The sequence below is a fragment of the Lactuca sativa genome, chromosome 5 (assembly GCF_002870075.4).
Source record: "Lactuca sativa cultivar Salinas chromosome 5, Lsat_Salinas_v11, whole genome shotgun sequence".
Classification (NCBI taxonomy): Eukaryota; Viridiplantae; Streptophyta; class Magnoliopsida; order Asterales; family Asteraceae; genus Lactuca; species Lactuca sativa.
In genome coordinates, this window is record NC_056627.2 from 228,024,660 (window position 1) to 228,044,058 (window position 19,399).

General features: G+C 30.5%; 1 protein-coding gene across 1 annotated transcript; it reads left to right on the plus strand.

The window, feature by feature from the left end:
- Positions 1–8,794: 8,794 nt before the first annotated feature.
- LOC111881843 (uncharacterized) lies at positions 8,795–13,736 on the plus strand. Its single transcript, XM_023878233.3, has 11 exons — positions 8,795–9,172; positions 9,314–9,436; positions 9,890–9,986; positions 10,106–10,141; positions 10,249–10,436; positions 11,145–11,247; positions 11,389–11,570; positions 12,201–12,278; positions 12,435–12,537; positions 12,614–12,707; positions 13,240–13,736. The coding sequence occupies exons 1-11, from the start codon at positions 8,880–8,882 to the stop codon at positions 13,560–13,562; spliced, it is 1,620 nt and encodes a 539-aa protein (XP_023734001.1). The 5' UTR covers positions 8,795–8,879; the 3' UTR covers positions 13,563–13,736.
- The last annotated feature ends 5,663 nt before the right edge of the window (positions 13,737–19,399 follow it).

The window sequence follows — 19,399 nt, forward strand, 5'->3', positions numbered from 1 at the left end:
ATACTATATTTCTTGCTATAACAGTGACCTTGTCTATTTGAGTGTGTATATGACTATGATTTACCAATAAACAAAAGTAGAATTGTATAACCGTGGTCACATGTAATACAGTTATAGCAATTTTTAAATAAAAAGACCATTTTACCCCTACTTATAGATACATATACATTTTATGTATCTGTATTTGTAACTTATTTCTTAGGGACCTCATATGTAAAACTTTAATTTATAAGGACCACTTATGTAATTACAAGTATTATTGATATATTAGTTTATGTGATGACATTTAAATTATTTTAGCATTCCACTTTTAGTTTTTCATAGTATCACACTATACTTTCAAAAAAAATTATCTTGTATGTAGCATTTTAAAAAAAAATCAACCGTGTAGCACACGGGTTATAACCTAGTATATATATATATATATATATATATATATATATATATATATATATATATATATATATATATATATATATATATATATATATATATATATATATAGGTTCCGGTTCATTTGAGACCATTCTAATTTTGTGAGACCGTGAGACCAAATCTAAAAATAATTTTAAAATGCAAAATAAATGGAAAAATACAAAAATTCTTTTTTTAAATATTATTTTCGAAACTTGAATTAACTAAAAAAATAAAAAAAAATCCCGTTTTTTTTTGAAAAATATGTGAAATATTTTAATAGAATATTACACTGTACATATTTTAAAAAATAATTTTAAAATAAAAAATAAATGGAAAAATCTAAAAATTCTTTTTTTAAATATTATTTTCGGAACTTGAATTAACTTAAAAAAATAAAAAAAAATCCCGTTTTTTTTTTTTTGAAAAATACGTGAAATATTCCAATAGAATATCACACTGTACATATTCTAAAAAATAATTTTAAAATGCAAAATAAATGGAAAAATCCAAAAAAAAATTTTAATATTATTTTTGGAACTTGAATTAACTAAAAAAATATAAAAAAATAAAAAAAATAAAAAAATGCGTCTCACGGTCTCACAAAATTAGGCCGTCTTATATGAACCTAACGCTATATATATATATATATATATATATATATATATATATATATATATATATATATATATATATATATATATATATATATATATATATATTCCAACACTTAAATATACCAATACATCGGAGTTTGCGCAAAAGCGTGGTGGACAAGGTAAACTAAACTTTTTAAAACATAATCAAATTAAGACAAACATTGAAAATGAAACAATCAAGTTATTAACAGAATTTTTAACACATGAGTTAGAAAAAGGAAAAGATATAACAAAAAGTATGAATCATCCTATAATTTTACACTTGGAGAAAATTGGATTTATAGGAGAAGATATTACAAAATCAAAAGTTAATTATATTTGTAAATTTAAATTAAAAAATCCTGATATTACAATAAGAACAGCAAACATATAATATAGTCCTTTAGATAAAGAAGAATTTAAAAAACAAATACCAGAAATGATAGAACAAGGATTAATTAGAAAATCGGAAAGTCCACATAGATCAACAGCTTTTATAGTAAGAAATCATTCTGAAATAAAAAGAGGAAAAGCTCGAATAGTTTATAATTATAAAAGACTAAATGATAATACAGAAGATGATGGTTACAATATCCCTAATAAAGACTCTTTAATAAACTTGATACAAAAGAAAAAAGTTTCTAGCAAGTTTGATTTAAAATCTGGATACAATCAATTACAGCTTGATAAAAACTTTAAATCATTGACAACATTTACATGTTCTGAAGAACAATATGAATGAAATGTTTTAAGTTTTGGGCTTAAAAATGCCCCATTTATATTTCAAAGATTTATGGACAGTATCTTTCTGAAATATGATTTTTGTTTAGTATATATTGATGATATTTTGGTTGCCAGTGAAACAGTACAGGAACATGAGAAGCATTTACAGAAAATATTTGAAGAAATAAAAAGGAATGGTATTGTTATTTCTAAAAGAAAAATGGAATTGTTTAAAAGAAAAATATCGTTTCTTGGTTTAGAAATAGGAAATGGAAAAATTGAATTACAAAGTCATATATCGACAAAAATTTTAGAATTCCTAGAGAAGTTTGAAAATCTAAAACAGATACAAGCTTTTTTAGGATTGATTAATTATGCGCGAAAGTTTATTCCTAATCTTTCAAAGTTAGTGGGACCATTATATAGTAAAACAACAAAAAATGGACAAAGACATTTTAACCAAGAAGACATTAAATTAGTTAAAATAATTAAAGAAGCAGTTAAAAATATTAAATCATTAGAATTACCATTAGTTACTGATTACATAATAATAGAAGTTGATGGATGCAAAGAAGGATGGGGAGTCGTTCTCCTTTGTAAATCCGATAAATATAGCCTAAAAGATACAGAAAAAATATGCTCATATGCTAGTGGAAACTTTAATAAGACAGGAATGAATTGGACTTCTATAGACTACGAATTACAAGCTTTAATAAATGCTTTAGAAAAATCTAAAATATTTTTACATAAAGAATTTACAGTTAGAACAGATTGTGAAGCTATAGTTCGTTTTATTAAAAATGATCAAAGTAAGAAAATAAACAGGACACGATGGATTAATTTACAAAATACAATACAAGGAAGTGGATATAAGATAAATTTTGAGCACATAAAAGGAGAAAATAATGGAATAGCTGATATGCTATCCCAAAATATTAACAAATTATTTTCTGCAGATGGATAGTCGAAACAAAGGAAAGAGCAAATTAATACAGCCTACACAGCAAAAAAGAGTTCCTCTTCTATGAGCATTTCCTCAGAAGAAGATAGAAACACAACATCAACAGAAAAATTATTGGATTCAGCAATAAAAACAGAATATCTACATAAACTCACACAACAGAACTCGATTCCTTATATGGAGATAACGAGTATTACACATAATAATAACCTTTTGCAAGGATCTAGACCACAATATCAAAACATTCAACATGCACATTATTGGACAGGACCTTCAAAAAATACACAATATACACAGAACAGAGAATCCGTTATAGCATTTGGTAACTGCACTTTACCAATTTGCTTCGATGAACGTAAAAAGTTTAGGCCCATGATCGGGGTAAACTTGACAGAAGACCAACAATGTTTACTAGACAACTTATGGCATATTCAGACAGTTCCACAGGCTTCATCATTTAAAGTTCAAATTTTTAATGCTTTAAGTTTTTACTTTCATAAACAATCACCATTGACTCCTGAAAAATAGATAAAGAAGTTTACATATTATGTTGTCATCAGGGGCACTAAAGTTGGGGTTTTTAATAATTGGGCAACAGTCATAAAATATATACAGTGTCAAAATCCCCTTTACAAGGGATGTTATAGCTTCCAAGAAGCTATGAATATTGCTCGAGAACATTTTGGGTTAAACAGTTTTTTCATAGAACCCGAACAGGTGAAAACATTTTCAGAAATAGCAAAAACTAGTCCAGAGCAAATGATCAAAGCTCAGGAGGAAATTATTGCAAAGTTACAACAACAACTTATCCAATCTGGAAAAGATACACAGCATATACAAAGCCAGATTGAAAACAATATTTTGAAACAAAAAATAAAAATTCTTGAAGCAAAAAATGTACAACTTATACAAAGGAATGAGAAAAAAGACGACAAATTAAAAACAACAATATACAGAAATTATGAATGCTTTAAAGCTCGCATTTTAGATCTCCCTTGGAGACAAACGTTGAGACCGGTACTTGATCAGTTCAAAGAATTTGAGCAATGGTGTCTCAAAAAATTTGTATAGAATTTCCAGCAATTCTATATAAATTACAGCAGAAGATTGTACAGATTGCTTTTCAAGAAATCAATTATAAAGGAGTTACAGTAATCCAAAGATTGAATGATGAAGGAGAAGATACTCCCATACTCTTGTTACAGATAAACCTAAAGACTATAGATATGCCAGAAGAACAGATAGTTAATTTTTATCACAATGGAATGATAGATTACTTAGAATTCTGCCTCAATAGCAGCACAGAAAGTCTTCTTAATAAATTAGGAGAAAAAATTATTTTAACAGCCGGAAACATCGCCTCTCACAACATCAGTCCAATTATTGGGTGCAAATTTCTTTCTTCTTTTCCAGCAGCAGATGAACATACATACAGACCTGCTAGAAAAAGGATCTTCATCACCCAAAGAACAGTACAACATGGATATCTTAAAAAGTTATCATGCAAACAAGAAATAGATTTCGGGACTCTACAGAATCTTTCGAACGAAGATATATGCACAGCTCAAAAAACACCTTTACTACCTGCAAGCTTTCGTTGGGAAAATTATAAACTCCTAGCAGAAGGACACTACTTACAAATTTGGTCTCATCAAAACTAGCATATGCTCTTATCATTCAGCGGCGAAGGAGATACACTATTGAGACTAGAAGATATCATGAACAGTGAAGAACAGATTGACACAGAACCAGGATCACCGGTTTCTATTGATAGTACTCATCGGGATTTTTAGCAAATGATATTTTTTCAACAAAGGATACAAAGTGATGAGTTTGAACAAATTTAGGGGCCATTTGTGAAAAATGACAAGACATAACAAGTTCAAGGGCCATTTATGAAATTATAGTTGTCGTATAGAATTATTATTTCCGACTTTTACAGACGTGCCTTTACTTTATTTGGTGTGTGGTCTTTTCCTACTTTATGTAATGTCATGTTTTGTCTGTCGATATTTTAAGTGTAAATATTATGCTACCCTTTCCTATATAAAGGCTTGTAAACGATTGTAAAAATATCGAATATTCATACGAATAAAAAAAATTTCTGTTGTTATTTCCCTCATGTCTCTCTAAACACTCTCTTTCCGATTCTCTTAGCCTATCTCTTAAGTTCCTAGTTCTTTCAAGCACTTCATATTATATCCCTTATACAAAAAAAAAAAAGCTGCTGTTGCACATATGACTCTGGTTGCTTCCATTCTCATAGCCTTCCTTGTAAGTTTACTCTTTTTTATTTTAATTTTTGTTCATATTGTTTTTATGGTTTAACGGTAAACCCGGAAAAAACCGCCATACCCCCTTATTTGGTATATATATATATATATATATATATATATATATATATATATATATATATATATAGTATGTACCATATATATATTTGTTAAATAAAAAGAATTAGGGTTGAAGAATTTTGTCACGTGTTCATATTTTGTATATTATTTGGCCCACCCTGAAACAAAATTTTGGCAACCGGTAAACAAATTGACAGGAAATCATAATTCCTTTAAAAAGATTCGTTGTTTAACAACCTAAGCATATGTATTGTCGGAGATGATCACTTGCCTGAAAATGTTGATGAAAAAATTATATGTAAGCAAATGATTTTCGTAACTTTTCAACAACCGATGAAAATAAATTTAGCAAAACATGGCTTTAGTCTATGATCCACAATTTGTATCCTTCTACGCGCATAGATATTGGAGTAAAACCACACATAAGCTTGTAAGCTCCTACACTATCATGATTATAAATATACTAAGAGCTAACCAGTTGGGTTGTGGTGACTTAGTAAGACATTTGGAAGATATAATGGATAACCTATTAACTCATATTCAAATCCTGACACTACTTAGTACTTGTGGCCATGAAAGTTCATCTACAGTGACTCCAAGACATGAGACATAGTCTCATGTTTGCAGCGGAGGATTCGCTGTGCGAAGTCCGGCCCGGAACCCTCGTTAGGGAAGTACCATTTCCAAAAAAACCTACTAAGACTTCACTTTTTCCTAAGGGTGTTCATGGACGGTTAACCGAACCGAAAACATATTTCGGAATGTTATATTTCGGAAGGTTAACTGAGACTATCGGTTCGTTCATTTTTTTAACCTAAACCTAAAGCGAAAAATCAAGTTAACCGATATTCGGTTAACTGATCTTTTTGGTTCAACTATCCAGTTAACCAATTAACCATTACAAACCCTATAACAAATTTCCTAAAAAATATGAATGATAATGAGTAATTTATATAATTTGTTTAATTACGTTGTTACCTCTATTAATAATGAAATTAGGATGAATTATCAATATATCTATTGAATATAGAAAATAATATGACTAATATAAAACATATATTTTTAATTAATAGATAAAAGATAGTCAAATATTTAGTTATTTAAATGAAATGGTGATGAAATGCTAATGATAATTTTAATATGTATCAACCTATGTATATTTATAACAGGTGTTAATGATGATCATTATCGGTTTAAAATCTAAAATGTAAATAATATGATGATTATTAATTGTAATTGGAAATTTTTAAGAAATAATTTGATATTAACTTAAACGACTAAACATAAACAATATTTTAAAAAATAGAAAATAAAATTTTGATTTTTCGGTTAACCATCCGTAGCAAAAAAAACAATGAACCGTAATCGAACTGAAAAACCGAAGACTTTACCGGTTCGGTTAACCAAACCGAAAAATTCAAAAATATTGATTTGGTTAATTTGAAAATCGGTACAATTTTTAGGCTTGGTTTTTCTGTTCTCAGATATTTTGAACACCTCAGTTTTTCCTCTTAATATGGGACATATTCTCATACCCATTTGGTTTGCCGAATTTTATATTAAACTTTTTCCAACAATATCAATTATTAATTAAATTATATATATCATATAATTCCATTCTTGTATATTATATATCTTATTGAATACTTTAGTATGTATCTAATTATACGTATATCAAGTACCTTTAGCTTTCAATACTTATCAGGTACAAGAATTTATATGTTATTTAAATAATAGGGGCATTTACGCCTTGGTGCCGAAGAAAAGTAATTGCACTTATACCCTATACCTTGATCAACTTTCACTTACCATCTTTTATTTCTCCAAAGTTTACTCTTTAAGTCTTTGTTGCCGTGGACCAAAATGTGATTTTTATCATTTACCCAAAAAAATTCATCAGATAAAAAAGCATCTTATCTTTATTTACATGTCAACTTGTTGATTTACTCGCAATATATTTTCTTTACCTAGTTATATTTTTGTATTTTTTTTAAAAGCAGTCCAATATATTGAAACAGAAAAAAACACACGAACTTGCAAAGAGCTAAAACGGAATTACAAAGAGTTCAAAGGGTTTTTAACCCAGTTATATCTATATTACATTTAGAAGTCCTATTGACAAACCAAATATAAGAAAATTGGCGAATACTATCAACAATGTCATTTTGTTTTAGTGTACCGCCAGAAAAGACTTTATCGTTTCTATATCTCCAAATAAATCAAATGGCGGTACACACAATCGCATCTACCTCACTTTTCTTTTTAATAGAGATGAACATTAAATCGATCTAAGCAAACATTTCGACTACCGACCCAACTTGAGAAAGAAGAATATCTAACCATTTGAAGATTATGTTCCAAATTCTCGCAAAAATCTCCATTTCACAAATCGGACAAGTAATAGATGAAACCTCTAATCCTAATTTCGAGAGGTTGAAGGAAGTTGGAAGTTTATCTCTCAAAGTACGCCAAATCAAGATATTCACCTTCCTAGGAAGAGAAGTATTCCATCTTGTCTCCGAACCCGAATTTGAAAGAATAATATCATCAATCCATCTTCTAGTAGCACTCACCGTAAAAGTACCATCCTCACCGATCATCCACACCCATTTATCACTTTTGTCACTAAGATTCAAATCCGATAAGGGATTCATCAAACTCATGTATTGAAACATTTCAATGCCACCCCTTAAAGGACGCCTCTAGTTCCAGTAAAAAGACCCCATCTTTCATGCGATTTTTAATAACACAATCTTTATCAAGACCAAATTGAAATAATCTAGGGAACCGACTCTGCATATTGTTATCGTCAATCTAATTTTGTTTCCAAAAAAGAGTATTCCGACCATTCCCCACTATCCTCTGAAGAGTAGAATTCACCACAACATCCTTTTCATGAAATCGAAAAACTGAAGTAATAATTCTAACCCACAGTCCTCCACCACTCCAATTACTTCTATCCTGATATGGACCTCCACTATCACCATATAATTGCTTAATAACTTTAACCCAAAGAGCACTTCGTTCAGTGTAAAATCGTCGCTATTTTTGTAGTAAAGAAAAATTTAAAGAAACCAAACTTCCAATATCCAAACCACCATGCTTCTTATCCGCAAATATTTGGTCTCATGCTATCTAGTGTAATTTTCGATTATTATTAGTACCACCCTAAAAGAATTGACTTCGAATAGCTTCCAAATCTTTAGCAACTTGAACTGACATTAGAAACAAAGACATATAAAAAGTACCCAATGAACCCAAAATCAATTTCAAAAGCAATGAGCTCCCTCCAATGGAAAACGTCTTAACCTTCCAGTTAGACATCTTTTGCGTGAATCTTTCATTTATCTCTTTCCAACGTCTTAACCTTCCAGTTATATTTTTGTATTAAAACGTTAAGAATATAAGTAGTGTATTCAAAATGTTAAAAAGGTTAAAAATACAAATGAATAAGGAAACAAATTGAATTATTTCAATAATTAAATTAAAAAAAATAGGAATGAAAATCTTATATCTTGTCTATCATATAACGGTAATCGCAACGTTTTGAAAGAAAAATTGCAATTTTGATTTTATAACTTAATATTCTTGAAATATTTGAAACATGAGGGACCATAATAGAACAAATACCATACTACAAGGTAGTCATAAGCAATTTTCACTCTTATAAACAACGAGGAAGCTATCACAACTTCTTAAGTCAAAAAGTCTTCAAATTCGTCTTCTCCAAAACTGAAACCCCACAAAAGACGTCGTCGATTGCAATCTTTTCCACTCTACAACACCATCATGGCTGCCAAATTGAAGATAGCAGGGGCGTGGTCTGGTGTTTTAGAGGCTGAATTGGAAGCATGGACTGTACCCTTACTGAAAGAACACATTGCAAACCGATTGAATTGTACGAAAGATTCTATTAATCTTATATGTGCAGGGAAAGTGTTGCGAGATGATAATGGAACCCAGAAGTTGATCGAGTTGGGCGTCAAGAACAATTCTAAGATTTTGGTCACCAGGGTTTCACCTGATCAAGGCAAGGAGTTGATCGCTGAAGAGGAGAAGTCTACGAGGCTTCAAAGACTCAAGTTCGTACATCTTCTATGTTTTGATCATCATTTTGTGCTTAATGATCACCTGGTTTACGTGATCGTATCATACTTTCTTAGGGTTTGTCGTTGTAAATTTGGGGTTTTTTTTGTGGTGGATTGACACCTTGAAATTTACAGGGCTGCAGCTACTTCACTAGCCAAGAGACATGCTGATGGTTCGTTGCCAGTTGATGATTACAATCTTGAGTTGGAGAATCAAAGTGGTGAAAAAGTGCAATTGGGCTCTGAGAATGATCAACGGTATTAATAATTTAATCGATGGTTTACTAAAATTTTGACTTTTTATCATTAAATTAGCAAAATTCTTAAGGTTTGTATATTATTTAGGAATAAATGCAACAAATATCATTTCATTTTCATTTATTTATGTATCAGAAAAATGGTAAACTGTTACACACCACATCTGCCTCAAGATATTTTTGTCTATTATAACATCCTACTTTCATTTATTGTATTTTCTTCCTTATGAAGACATTATCCTTTGAAAAATCTACACTGTTATAACATTATACTTCCAGCTTTTTACTTTGAAAAATCTATTCTTTTATAGAAGTAAAATTGCTTTGTGTCTGTATGATATAGGAATCAATGAAAGTGAAATGTTACAATAAACAGATCTTTAAAAGTAGTTTGCTATTTCTTGCATTTAACCTTCTTATTTATCGACTCTAAACATAAATCCCAATTTCACAGTGCACTAATGATGGGACTTATGTTTCATGGAAAAGCAAAAAGATTGGTTAAAAATAGAAAATATGAAGATGCTGTTGAGGTTCTAGCTATGGGGGAGGTTAGTTTTTGTCTTTCTTTACCCTTTTCTTCTTCTTTTTATGGGACCCACAAAATGAAAATGTTAAACTTCCACCTGTAAATGAAATATATCATATTAATCTAAGTGACTTTTTGTAGGAGGCTTTCTCACTATGTGATTCAAAGGTTGTTGAGGTAAAACCATAAACCAATCATTACTTCTTTTAGCTTTCTTATTCAAGTCTTTGAGTATGTTGTTAAAACTCTTTTTACATCTTTTATTTTTTTGTTTTTGTTTTCAGCTAATAGACAATGTCCCAATACTTCAAATAGACATGGTTTGGTGCTATTTTATGCTCAAAGACATTAGCAAACTATCAGTAGCTGGAAAACGCCTTGAAGAAGCTCGAAAAGGAATTGAAAGATCTCATGGGAAGGAATCCACTCGTCTCAGATTGCTTCATGGGAATTCACACCCTGAACTTGCATTGTAAGAGACTTCATTTAAACCTTGTTCTTTCTATTTTTAAGAAAATGTAAACGAGGGCAAATTCGTAAAAAGTTAGGGGACTTCAGGGGAAAGGAAAGCCTCTTTATCATGACTTTCTTTATTAAATTTCTCTTTTTAGCATCAAGTAAAAAAGAAACACCTGTATATAGCTTATCCATGGTTGTTTCTCTTTAGGATAAAATGACATAATGGGTTAACCAAAAAACCTGGCTTAATACATTCAGACACCAACCCTTTACCTATTTTCCCTTCTTTTTTCCTCTTAACTTAAAAATGATGAATCTTGTTAAAATTGATGAGTATTGAATGTAAGGGTAAAATGGTCATTTAGCCTCATTCAGACAGTTTAAGCCAAAAAACCTGGCTTAATACATTCAGACACCAACCCTTTACCTATTTTCCCTTCTTTTTTCCTCTTAACTTAAAAATGATGAATCTTGTTAAAATTGATGAGTATTGAATGTAAGGGTAAAATGGTCATTTAGCCTCATTCAGACAGTTTAAGCCAAAAAACCTGGCTTAATACATTCAGATACCAATCCTTTATCTATTTTCCCTTTTTTTTCCTCTCACCTTAAAAATGATGAATCTTGTTGATGAGTATTGAATGTAAGGGTAAAATGGTCATTTGGTCTCATTTTTTTTACAGTTTGTCCGTATACATATGATGCTATTTTTGTGGTATAGGCACTTGAGATTGGAGTTACTGGAAGGTATAGTAGCATACCATAGTGGTGATCTTGAAAAAGCAAAGAAGTCACTAAATAGTGCTAGGGGTAAATACTTGAAGGTATGTTTTCAATGATTTCTGATTTCAACATGAAAGTAATGTGACAATTTTCTATAATTCAAGTGTTGTGTACGTTTGTGTGTGTATATAATATATTTATTTATTTATTTATTTATTTATATGTATTGTTTAATTCATCAGCTTCAAGTTCCAGATGAGGAACTATCGATTTTAATGGGAATGGGATATGGGGAAAAAGCTGCAAAAAGGGCACTTCGCATGAACAATCAAGATGTTGAGCGTGCTGTTAATTTTCTTGTTGAAGAAAAAGCTAAAAAACAACAAAAGATTGAAGATGATATTAAGCGAAGAAATGAAATCATGTAAGTAGTTTAATGGGCTTTTGACATTAAAGTCCTTAAGTGTGTCAATTTTTTTCAGTTTTGTCCTTGTGATGATTTTTTGTTCGTTAATGCCCAAAGTATGCCATGTTTTTTTCATTTTTGCTCTTGTTACATGTAATAGAAGGTTTCCAGGGACAAAACCGACAAAAGTTGACAAGCTTAAGGACTTTAATGTCAAATTTGAAAAATATACCTAGGGTAAAAACATAAATGATTTGTAACAAGGGAAAAAATGGAAAAAACCTGGCAAACTTTGGGTCTTAACACACAAAAAATGTCACAAGGACAAAAACGACAAAATTTGGAAAACTTAAGGACTTAATGTGAAAAGCGCTATTTTAATTCCACAAAGGTCCAACATTTCATTTCATTTGCAGAAAAATCGGAAGCTAAAAGACTCGTTTACCCCTTTTTTAATGTCTGGATAAATGATGTTCAAAAAGTTTATTTATTTTTTTAATTTATGACAGAATTGGTGAAATAATGGATAAACTATAAAGTAAATGAGGGGTAAATTTATGAAACTTGATATGGGATGTAGGGATAAATAAGGAATTTCTCGTTTTCTTGATAACAAAATTTCTTAAATTGAAAAACACCAAATTACAGGGAGCAAAAGAAGTTTGGAGTTACACCACTCAGGAAAGCTGTGGATCTTCAAAAGTTAAAGGAATTGGTATCGATTGGGTAAGTTGTTTTTCCTACTTTCTTTTTTCCTATTACAATATTGTACTTTGAAATATCTAAAGAAAAATACTGAAAATACAATGCTATAATTGGGTAGATCTTTCAAGTACAATGCCTTGTTAGTTAAACTGATATATGCTTCATGTTGTTTTGCAGTTTTGAGAAAGAACTTGCTGCAGAGTCCCTTCGAAGGAATGAAAATGAAACCCAAAAAGCTCTAGACGATTTGACAAATCCAGATACCAATTCTGATATACAGGTAACATTTTTTTATTTTTTTATTTTTTTCACTCAAAAGAACAATAAGAAATCTTGTAAACTCGAAACTTTTGTAGCTTTTTATCGAATCACGAAAGAAGAAGAGACTGCGTCAATCTGGAGATGCTGCAATCGAGAGACTCACTGCCATGGGTTTTCCAAGAGAAACAGGTGAGAGACTGTTTATTTTCGATGATAAGGATAAGAAAGGGTATTTACGTCTTTTGCACAAACAGGAGATCAACAGTGATCCTCTGTCCTACCTTGTATCACCTTTTCGGTAGGACAAAAAAATTGCAAATTTTGTCCCATTGACATCAGTCTCAGTCCAATGCATGTCAGACACAGTATAAAAGTCATAATGTTCTTGATACACAAGATAGGATATGACAGTACTGGTTGTACTGCGTTTTGTTTACATTGGACTGAGACCGAATGTCCATGGGACAAAACACCCAAAAAGGTGAAACATGGTGGGACACATATTCATATTTAGTGCCTCTGCAAAACCTCATTATCAAAAATAACCCTAGAAAGCTTGGAGTGCACTAGATTCAACCCGAGACCGATATCAATGACACAAAAATTGCAATTTTTTCTGTGATATCTCATTTGTGCAAAAGACATAAATGCCCATGAAAATGACCCTATAAATGATTGCGTATTGTTTTCTTTCATAACATGTATTTGTTACTTTTCATAGTTGTGGCTGCTGTTCGTGATTATGGAACCGAAGAACTGGCTCTAAATCATCTGCTCGCGCAAAGTGCACCGAATGGGAACCCACGGCTCATTGGTTTGGATGTTGGAACCAGTAGCGGCTCAGTGGGTGTGGGTCCCAGTGAAAGCATGCCGATTGATGGAGACACATTGGGTGGATTTGAACATGAAATTCAAAGGGATGTGGAAATGGAAGATGAACTTACAGGGGATTTGCAACAAGAAGATGCGTTTTCTGATTATGACGTGGAACTTACAAGAGAAAGTGAAGCCATAGAGGAGTACTCGGCTCTTGTGTTGGTGTAATTACTGATTACTAATTATTGAGAACATGATATATGCATATACTATATGATATGATCTTTCTGTACATATGGGTATCTATGCTAGTTTTAGTTTCAAGTGATGTTGGATGATATAACTTTATTACTACAAGGGTGTTTTCGTATTTTTCTATTAGATAAACGAGTTTTGTTGATATATGTGCGTATAAAAGTAACTTATGTCAATATTATTAGTAATAAAGAATTGGATTATAAAGAAATAAGGATATGAAGGAATTTCAATGGCAATTGGCACCAACAAAATGAAAAATGACATTGATAGAAACCATTAAGGAATGTTTTGACTAAAATCTTAAGATGTATTTGGTTTGCAAATGTTTTATAAGGAGTTTAAATGTCAAAAGAAACTTTCTTAATAAATGAAAGATTTTTTTTTGTAACATGTCAATCTCTCATGAGTTTTGATAGTTGTCATTTTGTGGTATTTTTGAAATAAATATTATCCACTTGTCAATTTTTGATTTGTTTCAATTTTTAAAATTAAAATCGTATACTTATATATCTAAAGTATTATATATATATATATATATATATATATATATATATATATATATATATATATATATATATATATATATATATATATATTAAATTGCAATAAATACGTTTTCTTTTCTTTTTTATTTTAAAAATTGTACATTAAAAAATATTTTCTGTTTACATTTTAATTTAATGTTTAATCTTTTTTTAAATTAACCCGTATAATTAAAATTTTGATGATAATATTTAGTATTAACTATCAACAGTTTTATAGCTATGGACATAAATAAACATTTCTTTTAGACTTGAAGCCATAAAATAAACTTTTTGATTGTGCCAATTGTAATTTATATTGACGTCTAGATAAACCTTTTTTCTTTTCAAATCCTATATTTTGTTAAAATTTTGTTTAATAAATTATACAATATTAAACGGTTTTTATAATTTGATATATATATATATATATATATATATATATATATATATATATATATATATATAATACAAAATTCAATATAAAAAAGGGAAAAAAAACAAGTTAGACTTAAAGGCCCAAATCAGTTTCTTAAGATTCTCAAACTCACAATAATACAATCAACAAATTACATCTCATGGCAAATGATAATCTATGACTATTTGCCACCAAATCAAACTACCAATAGGTATGCATATATTGTTTTAAGATATTCAAACATAATAGCTAATATATAAAATTTTTATTTTAAGAAAATAACATACATAGGAAAACTTTTAAGGGTATGCATCAAACCCAGCATACCCTTTTGATACACTAGATCCGCCCATCCTCACTCGCTTGACTTTTACACCAACCTGACTGCTTTCTGCTAGACCTCCTTCACATTTACAATCTCTTGTATTATGATCATTGTGTTGGGTTTGATGCAATCAACATATCAATTAAAAACAACATTGCATGGATGAAGTTGTAAATCAAATTTCATCAAGTGCAAACCGTAGATCCAATTAAACAAGGTTTTACCATCTATAAAAACAATAGGAGAATGTCATTATAGTACAATGAACTTGGATGTTTTGTTCAATTTGACCAATAATGTTTTTATTTATTTATTTTGGCGCAATAGACTATGTGTACATGTGAATTAAGCCATTATTGTTAGTTTTTAACAATTTCTCCATTAACCAGTAATTCTAAATTATACGAATGACCCTTATGGTTTAAATTTCTTTTGTAGTTGGTCCCTTACCAGCTATGGTTTAAATTACACGACCAAAACTACCATATTTTTGAAACTCTGGGGACCAAAGTGTAACATTATGAAATATAATAATTAACCGTAGATAATCATCTTTTACGCCTCATTTCTTTCACGCCTCCTTGTCTCTATGTTGTCTCTCTCTTATGCTTCACACATCCCTTCTCCCTTAGTTGCACTGCCTCCGACCTCCTCTAATATTCTAGCGTAGTCGACGTTACCACGACTGTAACATTAGAGTTTGATGTACTTAAAGATACAACACTATCCTCATTTAGATCTCGAAATATGTCTCATGTTGAAGTCTAATAGAATCCGATGTATATTGTTCAAGATTCACTCAATGACAACAATCCTTGAAGTGCAATTCTCAAACTAGACCAACCTACTATTCAGTCTCATGAACACATGTGATTTGTTTTGGATCTTCCACTAAGATATGTCAATCTCATGGATGTCTACAAAAACCTTCACAATATTATGGCATATAACCACTCTCATGACAATAATAGGAAAAGTTAGAACACAATAATGCTAGATGATAAAATAATGCTCCAAACTATAAAAAAAATACTAAAAAATTGTTAATGTTCTGAATATCCGATATACTAAATATTAGTAAAAATCTATAATCATTACAAAGTCCAATGCATGCTTTGTGACTCTCATGTTTAATTTGTGGGCATATGCTTAGCAAACAAATATGTAAGGTTCCGATCTCTGTGAACTTTTATGATTGCAACCTTACTAGAATCAATAACCTTGCGAATGTAGTGATACCTTCACTTGATATGTCAAGACTTCTTGTTACTATCGTATACTTTGTTATCATCATAGCTCTAGTGTTGTCGTAACATATCTTCAAAGGATCCTCAATGCCAGGCACTACTTTCTAGTTCACAATGAAATTCCTTATACATGCTGCTTTTTGAACTCCCTCTAACGTGCCAATATATTCTAACCCTGTTAGATTATGCAATTGTAGTATGATTGTAGATTCACCAATTAAATACACCCCATATTATATTCATAATAAAGACGTAACTAGATTAGAAGCGAGGATCACATTGGTCCGTATGGAAACTAGCAACGATGTAACATTTGACATTTAGCTATTCTTCTATGTCTCCAAAAACCATGGACATGTCTTTAGTTCTTCTAAAGTACTTCTTAATATTCTTTACTGCAATCCAATACATTTTCACCCAAGTCTTACTAAAAATGAATCGACATGCTTAACACATACAAGATATTGGATCTAGTATATAACATGATTTACATGATGGATCCAATAGAAGCATATATGATGACTCACATAGGTACCTACTTATTGGGTTCGAGGGACATTGAGAATTGTTTAAAACAATCTTATGTTGCATTGGCAAGTTTCTACGCTTGGAATCATGCATCATGAAATGCTTCAAGATCTTATCAATGTATGTACTTTGAATGAGACCAATAAGTCGCCTTGATCTATCTCAAAGATCTTGATTCCAAAGTTAACAATGCTTGTTTCAAAAGTGCAAGGAAAGTAACAACTAATCTTAAAAGCCAAGTTAAAGTTTAGCATTCTAACTCAATGTTTTCTAAATGTCTCAGACTCCTTTATCTTTAGTCTTCTATTATGTACTAATCTGAGTACATGTCAAAATACAAGAAAAAAATTTACACATGATTTCTTAGAATCATACAATTTTAACAAAGAGTTTCTTATTGTAACATAATACAACATCATAAGTACAAGATACTTTAGCAAAAACTAAGTATACAATGCACATATAACTACTCTCAAACAAGAAAGGGTTTCTGATTGTAACATAATACAACATCATAAGTACAAAATACTTTAGCAAAAACTTGGTTGCACGATGAATGAGAAATTTCATATTTGGAAATTAGACTAATTCATTGACAAAGTGTCAAGTGAAGGACTAGGAGATCGAGCACATAAAGTTGCGTGTTGATCAAGTCCACCATAAGAGTAACAATGATATTCGTCATGATTTACTAAAGGTTTAGTAAATATGATTATACTTACAAGATTAAGTGTAATTATGAATTGATTGAAAAAGTTTAAATCAATAGCAAAACGAATAAGAAGAATCAAGTAGGCAGAAAGATAAAAGTTTCTCCATTCTAAGAAGAAGGGAGAGTAGCTTTTATGCTTTATGATAGGTCTTAATGATTAAGAACCATATCTCAATTGATCCTCTAAGAGACTCTTAGTACAAATGCATGTCTAAGAAGAGGAATCAAGAATTGAAGAAATGGTTAAATCAAGAAGTAAATCATACTTCGTTCCAAAGAAAAGTCTCAGAGTTAAGATTGTGACTTTGAGTAAGTATAAAGAAGGTTTATAACATTCATTAAATGTGGAAAGTTATGATGTCTTGAATAAGACAAAGACCAACTAGGACCAACTTATGAAGTATTTTGATAAAAGCTACACTAACTCTTGAATATCTGTTTGTCAAGAAATGGTTATTGACAAGAGAGTCTTATATGTCAAGGAGTCAGTGGGAGTCTTAATAGTCTTGAAAGGTTTCAGGAACAAATCAAATGAACCTTATCGATCATCACTAGCACACGAGTTGAGGTTTACAACCTATTGTGATGACATTATTTTGTTTCCGTGCCAATCCAATCGAGTTAATTATGCATGTGAGTTCTATGAGTTCTCATTTTGAACGCATAAAAGGCAAAGCACCTTAATCAATGAAAGGTACATTGATAGGAAATGGTGAGCTGCTTAAATACTTGGAAGACATGGTGGGCAGTTGTGCTACCATAAGGCAAGAAATCAAGATTAAGAAAGTTCGGTCCATATGAGTTTGAAGTTGTCGTAAACTTTGGTTTTGACAAATTCACATGGATAGGAACACATACACCGTTTAAATCTAAGTGTCATAAGATTTCCTCCTTCATGAAACTGATTGTGAGGAAATGCTTTCACTAAGAAAGATTTTAAGAAGATAGTGATTGTAAAATTGCATTCTCGAATTCGATTATGGTCACGGTATCCCTTTCCATAATTTGAATTGTGAGGTTTGGCAATTGTTTACACACACATATGAACTATCTAAGGAAAAGGTGTATAAGTTCAAGAAGCCTTGATAAAAGATTATTAAAGCATTAAGTATTAGAAACATGAACTTAAGAAATTCAATAAGCATTGTTTTTCTGAAAGTTAAGATGTTTATGAATACATGTCGAAGCTAGTGGGAGCATAAGTGTTATGCTTATAATAATCATCATGATAGTGGGAGCATAAATGTTATGATTGTATGATTATTAAGGCACGTATTGCAAGTTGGCAATATTAATTATAGAAAACAAGAGTTATACCTTGCAAAGTCGTAAGGGTTGTAAAGTTGTTTTGCTATAATTAAGGGAGAGAATATTATGCTTCATTTCAAATCTAAAGGATTAGGTTGAGAAATGTTAATAAATTTAGTCAAGGGTACATAGTGTGTTCTTAAAATTTTGATTATGATTACGGCATTCCTCTTCACAATTCGAATTTTGAGAACATAGGAAATAAAACATTATGGCAAAAGATTGATAAAGTATCAAATCTTTATGTAAGATATTATGCATCGTATCCCATACGCTTCGGGTATAGGATCGATTGCAAATGCTATAATATTTGACCATTCTAAAATTTTCCAAATGTCTAGCGCATTTAGAGGGAAAAGGGACAAGAATCGGTTTTGACTAAAATAAACAACTATCAAAGGACAATCCAAAGTTTGCCGAGGATTGGTCGCTTGTGAGTAGTTGGAAGTATAGTATTGGAAAATATGGAAATGTTTCCATATTGGATGGACCATATCGATATTATTATGAATAGATAAGATTCTATTAAGAATAAGTTGTCATATGGAAAGTATGGAAACGTGTCCATATTGGGAATTGAATATTGAAAATATATGACTAGAGTAGAAACTTTTATGCAAAAGGATGTTCAAATGAATGTACTTTGAGTGAGAGACATCATATCTATGGAATTGTCTTGTAACAATTTCCAATAGAGGACTTTGTAATATCATTGACAATAGTCTTTGTGACTTTGGTGCAGTGATAT